This window comes from Urtica dioica, chromosome 1, assembly GCF_054948205.1.
Source record: "Urtica dioica subsp. dioica isolate 48M chromosome 1, U.dioica_male_clone48M_v1_H2, whole genome shotgun sequence".
Taxonomy (NCBI): Eukaryota; Viridiplantae; Streptophyta; class Magnoliopsida; order Rosales; family Urticaceae; genus Urtica; species Urtica dioica.
The window spans coordinates 14939083-14949145 of NC_142756.1; the positions used below are offsets into that span (position 1 = coordinate 14939083).

Genomic DNA, 10063 nt, shown 5'->3' on the forward strand with positions numbered 1-10063 from the left:
TCTCTCTCTCTTTTCTTGTTCTTTTGTTTTGGCACCTAGGTCCTAATTAGACCTAGCTTTTGTTTTAGCTCTTTGGCTCAAAGACGTATTTTTGAGTCATCGTGTTTAAAAAAGCCCACACACTAAATCCTAACCACACTCAAAGACTCTAGTGGTAGAAACTTTTGTGGTTGCTCACAGGTTCAAGAAGACTGGTGCGAGAGGCGAGCTGCGTGGGGAAACGAACGTTTCAACATTCCTAAGGCTTCTCAACGTTCAAGCTCCATTCGAGGTTGGTACCGAGTAAAAACTAAATGTAGTTTTAAAATTTTAAATTATATGTTCATGCACTTTGTCTAGGTTGTAAAAACGTTTTACGTGTTTTAAAGAAATTTTTTATATTCCGTCGCTTGCTAGAAGCGATAAATCTTTTTTTAACCCTAGATCTATTCCAACACTATAATCAACAAAGTGAAACTTGTATCGGGGATTAATATGCAAGCAATAGCTAGAGTAAGATGGAAGTCGGACCAATACTTTTGAAACTTTATCCACATTGAGTTGCCATAATCTTCAAGTATTCATCACCATCACTTTATCTATATTGTTGAAGAGTAAAACAAGATTGACATATAGACACAAGTTCGAAGTAGGATATTTGGTACCCGAAAACTTGAGGGTAGCATCGTAGAACAACGTCAAAAAATATAGGATCTTTTCAACTTTCTCTCACCCCTTTTTTGAAGGACAATGCTTGTACTTGTAATCGGTCAAGTGTAAATGTTGAAAGGCACAACGATAATGTGTAGCACTCCCGATCATGATATAAATGAAGTTCCATCTAGTTGGCACATCTTGACTCAATCCTTTAATATAACTCATAGAAACCAACTTCACACAATCCAAGAATTTATCTTTTCTAGTTTGAGATCCTTTGAACTTAACACTATCACGAATCTTACCAATACAGCTATCAATTTGCATCAAACCGTCGTGCACGACTAGATTGAGGATATGAGTACAACATCACATGTGGAACAAGTCACCATCAGAAACAAGGAATCCCTTCATTTGCAAGTCACCACTAGACATATTAGTTAAATTAGTAATTGAAAATAACTAATTCGATAGATTATTATTGCACTCGTGAAGTCAATTGGTATACTATTGACTATATATTATCATACGTGAATTGATATTGATACGAATATAGCTTATTTTATTCTATCATATTTTCTAATATCAATTTTATGTTTATAGTTATAAATTAATAATTTTACATATTAACTGGGTCATAATCGTATTAATTGAGTCATATTCGTGCGGGTCGTAATCATGTTTTGTGTTAATAATTTAATAATCGTGTTAATCAGATTTTAATCGTGTTACCGTAACCGTGTCGTTTTGAACCATTATTTAATCGTGTTAACGTGTTCTACCCAATTAAGAATCGACCTATTTATTGAGATCCAAATCCGCTTTCAATCGTTTTGTAGCCGTTTCGTGAATCGTGTCCGGACCAAATTGCCATCTTAATAAGTATTGTTTATAATGCCAAGATACTCCGTTACTGATTTGAGATATTGTAGGATATTTAGGGGATCCATATACAAAGAGATTATTCATATTCTATGACCTCTACACTAATTTTGGACCAATATCCAATAAGTCCAAATTAATCCAAACTCTATGACTATCTAATATTTTTTTGTACAAAAATACCCTTAACCCAAAATCCTTTTTATTTTCTTTTTCATTTCTTTTTATTATTTTTATTGATTTTGTATTCACTTTTTATTGACTTTTTATATTTTAACTTCTCTCTCTCTCTCTCTCTCTCTCTTGTGTATAGCTGAGAAGGCTTTTATGTTTTTCGATTGCTGAAATCTCATGGAGGAAATTTTGTTCTCATTTTTCGTTCACGTTCTTCACTTTAGAGTTTGAAGTTTTTCGTTCTACTAGCGTTTTTTTGTTGAATTTTATGTGGTTAGTGAAGTTAAATAACAATGAAAGAACGATTTTGAGAATTCTAGAAATTTTTAATAAAAATTATGAAAAATTCTGAGAAATTGTTGAAGATTTATTGACATCGTTGTATTTTTATTGACATCGATGTCAATAAATCTTCAAACGTTTCTGGGAAATCATTTGAAGATTTATTGACAATGATGTCAATAAATAGACAAAAATATCAATAAATCCTGACATTTTTAATATTTTTTTTATTATGATTTTAAATGTTTAAAACCGAGACAACAATGTCAGAAACAACTATATAACAATGTCAATAAACTAGTTAGTTTATTTACATCATTGTCAATAAACCCGCTAATTTATTCACATCAATGTCTATAAACCAATTAGTTTATTCACATCAATGTCAATAAATCACAACACATAACCTATTCCAATTAAACAAATTACAGCACCAAAAGTAGCCATATTGAATTGAACAAATAGAAAAATACATACCAATAATATGACATAATTTTGTTAAAATGCGTACACATACAAATCAATAACAATCCTAAATCAAAGACTCTAAAAAGCTTGCCAAGAATCAATGACCCTTGTAAACTTGCCTAAAAAAACCACATCCCGAAAATGGCGTTTGTGAAGAAGCTCATAGCCCAAAAGCTTCTCGAACTGAACCTGAAGATGAGATGAACAAACAATAAAAAAGCATTCATGAAAATGAAATGAAAAAAAAAACATTCACGAAGATGAAATTAAAGACACTGGAGAATGTGACGTGAGCTACATTACCAAAACTAACCCAATCTACATGACCGAAATTTTTTGTTATGCTGAGATGTCAAAAGCTACAACAGGTAGATATTTTCACAACTGCTTGATGAACCATAGAAAATATCTCCAAAATATATCACCAATTCAGACCATATTTTTTTGTCTAAAAATAACACAATCAAACCAAATAAAATTCAAACTACACCAATCACAGATCTAAGAAAAACACAATGAAATATAGAAAGAAAGAGGATTCGCTATACATACCGGGGGAGAAAGAGAGGATGGTAGTGGTAGTTGTGGTGATGGCTACGAGATCCAACGGAGCGCGGCGGTAACGGCTCACCGAGGCCGATGGAGCACCGGAGAGAGGCTACCAGAAACCTTTTCTCTTCTTCCCGGACCGAAACCCCCAAACCCACCTCTAAAATTTATAAAAACCTTCGAGCCACGACGGAAGACCGCAGATCCTCCTCGCGAGGCACTCATTCATAGTGCGGCAGTTTGCTATGAGATCTCCCGAACTCCAGCGAGTCACCAGTCACCGAAATATTTGCAAAGGCCCTCATCCGAGTTTCAGCGAGTCACCGATCTCCCGAGCTCCATCGATTTTTCCGAGACAAAAAAAAAAGTGAACCAAAGCTCTGACGCTAAGCGAAATCTGAGAAGTAGATGAGTCGGTGTGAAGAAGAAGAAGAAAAAACCTAGATGAGTTGGTTTTTTATTATTATTTATTTAAACACGATTTTATTGATAAGGTTAACATTGTAATTGTACAAAATAGTTAGTCCTAGTTTTGGATTAAATAAGACTTATTGGATTTTGGTCCAAAAATATTGAGGATATCATAGTTTAGGAATAATCCCATACCATATACAAATGAGAGAGGAAATTTCTCCTTCAGAAATCCATTCCAAAGGTAGTCCGCTTTCGTAGAAACTGAAAAGGCCGTTGCGGTCAGCGTGACGGGAAAAAGCCCAGGGATGAAATTGGGCCAAAACGAGATGCAATTGTAGGCCCAAGAGTATATACAAAAGGCAGAAGGAAGAAATCACACACCAGCAATCGAGAAGAGTAGTGGAGAGAAGAGAAGAAAGTGAAAGTGTGGTTTTCTTGAAGAAGAGGAAAGCACAGAGAATAGAGAGAGAGAGAGAGAAATGGCCCCAGATCCGAACAGCAGCTCCGGCGGAGGCAGAAGCGAAGCCCCTCAGAAGGCTCCTTCCAAGGACTCCAAAAAGAAAGACGACGATCTGGTATCATTTCATTTCTCTCCATTCCCAATTTGGGCCTCTTTGTTATCGACAGTGAATGAATTCTCGTTGCTCGTGCTTGTAGTCGGATGAGGACTTGGCGCTGAAACATCAATTGGAGGTGTACGTTGAGAGAGTTCAGGACTCTGATCCATCCTTGCAGAAGATCGCCCTCGAGAGCATGAGGTTCTTACCTTTCTTCATTTCATTTCTCCGATTCACTTCCCGTGCCCTAGGTTGTGACGACTTGCTTTTTTCTGACCCCAGACCTAGCAAACCTAGGGTTTCCTTTATGCCTGAAATTTAGCAACTTTAGACCTAGATAGCCCTGGGTTAGTTTTTCATAGAAGGCTATGACCGCTTAATGATTTGCTTACATTTCTAGTTTCTTTCAAGGAATTATGGGATGACCTTTTTAGGTATATATATATATATATATATATATATATATATATATATATATATATATATATATATTTATATATATTCTAAGCATGGATTACAATTCGAAAGTAAGCTAAAGCTTCCTTGTACTTGTACTCGTTGGTTCGAGTCTTCTCAAGATTTGCTTGAGTTTTTTGTTTGTAGTGCGTTTATGCAGAAATGCGCGATATTATATTTTATGAATTGAATTTTGTAGGCAGGAAATCCGTACATCAACAAGCTCCATGACCTCTGTTCCGAAGCCACTAAAGTTTCTTCGGCCCCATTATGGTACTTTAAAAGCTTATTATGATGTCATGGAAGATACAGATGTCAAGGTAGATACTTGCTTTTTAAATTGACTCTTGAAGTTTCATCTTCTGCTGTATAAGTAATTCACTTGCTATCCCTGTTCCAGAAATACCTAGCAGATATCTTATCAGTCTTGGCCCTCACAATGTCTGCCGAGGGAGAACGGGTATGTCTGATATCTCGTTATTGTGTTCAATGTTTTGGAGTTTTGAGAGTTCTCCGTGGTGTATAGAGCATGCTAAGTTCACTGCTTTACAACTGTTATACTCCTTTTATATGTCTTTTTTGTGTCGTTTATGACGATAGTTCCTTTTATTTATGGATGATAATATACTCCAGGAAAGCTTAAAGTATAGATTAATCGGATCAGAAGGTGATATTGGCTCATGGGGCCATGAATACGTCAGGCAAGTTTTTCTCAACATCACTTAGAAAAAGTTTAAATCTGTTATTTCATTGTCGAACTGCTAGCTATATGTGTAGCAAACAAGGATTTTTTTTTCTTCCAGAATTTCATTTTTATTGATTATTTATATTGAAGTTTAAGCATGTTTTCTTTCTGAATAATTTATTCCCTACTGATTCATATCTCTTGTAATCAGAAACTTAGCTGGAGAAATCGCTCAAGAATATGCAAAGCGACAGGTACCAAATCCATGCTTTGAATATTTTTAGCAGTTTGTAAATTGCAAATTTTATAGCTACGCTCAGTCATTCACACGTTATGTTTTCTCACAAGAAATTGGTCCATCTCATTACTCTTACACACACTATTTCAGACTGAAGAGGCCTCTACTGATGACCTAATGGAGTTGGTGCAACAAATTGTTTCTTTTCACATGAAGGTAACTAATCCAGATGACCACATTGTCATATTGTATATAAGCTATATTAACTAAATATTGTTTTCTTAATCAATTTATCTTGCTTTGCAGCACAATGCTGAACCTGAAGCTGTTGATCTTTTGATGGAGGTAGATGAATCATTACTCTCTTAACATTGATTTCTTTCGTACGGGGTTGACCACGTAATTTGACAAATAGATGGAAAATTTCAGGTTGAAGATCTGGATTTGTTAGTTGAGAATGTTGACAGCACAAATTTTAGAAGAACCTGTCTCTACCTTACAAGTTCAGCAAGGTGTGGAAAGGGAAATTAGGATCTTTGTTCACAATCCAAAATTTTTTGCGTTTCTCCACTATTTATTAGCCTTTATCTTTCAGCAATTGTTGATAGTTTGGGCCAATTCTTGACTTCTCATCCCTGTATTGGCTCCAGTTTCCTCACTTACCAATGCCTACTGCAGATACTTGCCTGGCCCAGATGATATGCTCGTTTTGGATATTGCATATATGATAAATCTTAAATTTGAAGAGTATACAAACGCTCTTCTGATTGCTCTATATCTCGATAACTTGCAGGTTGGTACTTCACACAAATATTTAGGTTGCTCGCCTTTTGGTGTCTTTTTTGCGAGTCTTCGTCTTTGAATTTTTTATATGCTGTGGTACTGGTGCTGACAATGTTTTACATGGGTTTTGCAGTATGTCAAGCAATTATTTACATCATGTGATGATCTACAGCGTAAAAAACAGTTCTGTTACATTCTTGCTCGCCATGTGAGTTCAGAATGGTTTTCTCCTGTTAATAATAATTTGTTGAGCGGCCATATATACCAATTAGCACTGTCACGTACTAAGCTGCTTGCTGATATGGACTGCTCTTTGCTGATGTTCCTTTCATTGTTTAAGTTCGGTCACCGTTTGTTTTCTGCTTGTTATACTCTTGAATGTTACATTGTGTTATGTCACTTGTTTTCAAATAAAAGGCTCTTTTTTTCTTTGAAATGGTTATGATTGTTTGGTGGTTCTGTGGTGTGAAGGGTGTTGCTTTTCTGCTTGAGGAGGATAGTGTTGCAGACGATGAAGAAAGATACCAGCTGCAGGAAATCATCAACAACACTAAGTTAAGTGAAGGCTATCTTAACCTTGCTCGTGATATCGAGGTCATGGAAGCCAAAACCCCAGAAGACATTTACAAGGTTTAAATCTTTTCTCTCTGTTGGGTTAGGATTGCGTGTTTCGCTTTTCTTTGACTATCTTTGTTGCTTACTTCTCTGATGGTTGCATAGGCACATTTGCTTGATGGTCGGGCCAGTGCTGGTGCTAGTGTTGATTCAGCCAGGCAGAACTTGGCTGCGACCTTTGTCAATGCTTTTGTGAATGCTGGTTTTGGCCAGGTAACTCATCTATATTTTTTCTGAAATAATGTCACGTGGATGTACTCAGAGAATTATTAAGTCTTGTGATTTGGATTGCAGGATAAGCTGATGACATTGCCATCAGATTCATCAACTAGTGGTTCTACAGGAAACTGGTTATTCAAAAACAAGGAGCACGGGAAGACAAGTGCTGCTGCGAGTCTGGTGTGTATTCTGTGTTTTTAATTTTAATTTTTTTTTATTATTATTATGAGCTCTTCGACGGTAACTAATTTTTTCGGTATGTTTTTATAACAGGGTATGATTCAACTGTGGGATGTTGACTCTGGACTTGCACAAATTGACAAGTACTTCCACAGCACTGACAACCATGTGATCGCCGGTGCCTTGCTGGGAGTTGGGATTCTCAACTGTGGTGTCAAGAATGATTGTGACCCTGTGAGTTTCTTACATTTTCTTCTCTGGAAAGTCATGAAGGTCGACATTTCTCATCCTTGAATTGTTTTTCAGGCACTAGCACTTCTGAGTGACTACGTGGACAAGGAAGATCCATCTATCCGAATTGGAGCTATAATGGGACTTGGAATTACCTATGCTGGTACCCAGAATGAGCAGGTAATAATTATATTATGCAAAAATTAGAATCGTTAGGCTGTATCCTTTTGTAATGAACTTTGCAGAGCAACCTTGTTTTTAACCTCGGATTGGATATTTGGAAATTTTTTCCGTTGTAGAGCGCTTTGTCCTCTGGAATACTATACTATAACCGTGTTTCTTTAAAAAAGAATACTATAATTTAACACACTACATCACCGATTCATTTAGAGATGCTTAATTCGTGTTTGTTTTCAATATTTTGATATATGAGCTTTTTTTATTTACGAAAGCCAAATCTTTGTTTGCAGTTACGCATTAAGCTCTGTGGCATCCTTAATGACGCAAAAGCACCGCTCGATGTGATAGCATTTACTGCAATCTCATTGGGCTTGATTTACGTCGGATCTTGCAATGAAGACGTTGCTCAGGCAATAATATTTGCATTAATGGACCGGAGTGAAGCAGAGTTGGGGGAGCCTCTTACCCGGCTTTTGCCCCTGAGTCTTGGTCTTCTATACCTCGGGAAGCAGGTAAAATCACTCACCAATCACTGTGACTAGTTTCACCTTCTGTGGTTTAATGTTGATTCGCATGTTAATTTAAGGATAACAAAGTCTATTTTGTGTGTTGCCTTGATTTGGTATACAGGATAGCGTAGAGGCTACTGCTGAAGTCTCAAAAACATTCCATGAAAAAATCAGAAAACATTGTGATATGGTTCTCCTCTCATGTGCCTATGCGGGAACTGGAAATGTGTTGAAGGTAATCCTTCGTTCCAACGCCAATGAGTTTCCATTTATTTCGTATATAAAGTTGCAAACTTGGTGAGATTACAGGTACAACACCTTCTAAGTCATTGCTCAGAACATCTGGACAAGAGCGAGACCCACCAGGGACCTGCTGTGCTAGGAATCGCAATGGTGGCAATGGCAGAGGAATTGGGTCTTGAGATGTCAATTCGTTCTCTCGAGCACCTTTTGCAGTATGGAGAACAAAACATTCGCCGTGCAGTTCCTTTGGCTCTTGCCCTCCTTTGCATTTCAAATCCAAAGGTAATATAATATTCAATTATGTATTGATGTTGCCATGGGTTGCTCTTCTTCAGAAAATATATTAATGGGGTGCTGTTTTGGGCAGGTTAATGTGATGGACACGTTAAGCAGACTTAGCCACGACACAGACTCAGAAGTAGCCATGGTAAGAACTCGTTGCTCTATGACTGAGATATCGGAGTTTGGGGCTCAAATGATTCCAATCTATTTTTTGTGATTAGGCGGCGGTGATATCGTTGGGCATAATAGGAGCAGGAACGAACAATGCTAGAATAGCGGGCATGCTTCGCAATCTTTCAAGCTATTACTACAAAGATGCCAGCCTTCTCTTCTGCGTAGCGCTTCTTCTCTTTAATCCCTCCTTCTGCATTGGGCTCATTTCTCTTTATTAAATACCCCAGTGTTCTCATTTGCTTGTGGTCACTTTCGCAGGTGCGTATCGCTCAAGGTCTTGTGCATTTGGGGAAGGGGTTGTTGACCCTGAACCCCTACCATTCTGATCGATTCTTGCTATCACCGTGAGTAGTTAGTTTCAATCAGGTGTATATATTAGCGCATGTTGAATAGTTGGTAATAGCAATCTCGTCTTTGAATAGAACGGCGTTGGCTGGAATAATCACAATGGTACATGCGTGTCTGGACATGAAAGCCGTAATCCTGGGGAAATACCACTACGTCCTCTATTTCCTTGTTCTGGCGATGCAGGTTAGTAATCTAATCGCTCTTTGGTTTTATATGATGGTTGAAGTGGGTTGTAACGTAATAACATTGAGCGGGATTGATTTGATGAATGACATATAGCCGAGGATGTTGATGACGGTGGACGAGGATCTGAAGCCGCTTTCGGTGACGGTTCGGGTTGGTCAAGCGGTGGATGTGGTTGGTCAAGCGGGCCGGCCCAAGACAATCACCGGATTCCAGACCCATTCAACGCCTGTTCTTCTGGCCGCCGGTGATAGAGCAGAGTTGGCCACCGACAAGTGAGCGAAAACTCTCCAACAGTGTGTTGATAATCTCGTCTTGTATTTGAATATAATAATTCATAACGAGCTGTTATTGGTTGATGCAGGTACATCCCACTTTCTCCGGTTCTGGAGGGGTTTGTTATCTTGAAACCGAATCCAGATTACCGGGAAGATGTTTAATTTTGAAGACGAGTCTAAGAATGACCGCAAAGCTCAGCCTCCCCTCAAAACCAGAGCCAGCTCGGATGATGCTTTCTTTACGGGGGACAAAAAGGATAAATACGCTAAGATTATTGTTTGTTTCCATAAAAACGAGCTTTGTTTTGAGACTATTGTAACATCTCCATATCTGCTGTAGTTTAGCTCAATGAAACCTTTGCAATTTCTTAAAACCTCGAATTTTTTATAATGTCAATACGAGGCACTTTCTTCAAAAGACTTGTGAGTTCCGAGGGATTGTAACATGGTCTCTGAAAAAATGATACCGAGGAATTTTATTACTTGAATTTTGTTCA

The 10063-nt window shown here is 37.6% G+C and overlaps 1 protein-coding gene across 1 annotated transcript; it reads left to right on the top strand.

Annotated features, from left to right (window-relative positions):
- The first annotated feature begins 3692 nt into the window (after window positions 1-3692).
- Window positions 3693-10063, top strand: LOC149407433 (26S proteasome non-ATPase regulatory subunit 2 homolog A-like). The gene is made up of 25 exons (XM_089613786.1): window positions 3693-3980; window positions 4063-4163; window positions 4618-4738; window positions 4819-4878; window positions 5052-5119; window positions 5315-5357; window positions 5492-5557; window positions 5648-5686; window positions 5771-5853; window positions 6020-6134; window positions 6258-6332; window positions 6596-6754; window positions 6845-6952; window positions 7034-7138; window positions 7232-7372; window positions 7445-7549; window positions 7840-8061; window positions 8180-8293; window positions 8368-8583; window positions 8669-8728; window positions 8805-8918; window positions 9016-9101; window positions 9180-9288; window positions 9385-9563; window positions 9653-10063. The coding sequence occupies exons 1-25, from the start codon at window positions 3885-3887 to the stop codon at window positions 9726-9728; spliced, it is 2661 nt and encodes an 886-aa protein (XP_089469912.1). The 5' UTR covers window positions 3693-3884; the 3' UTR covers window positions 9729-10063.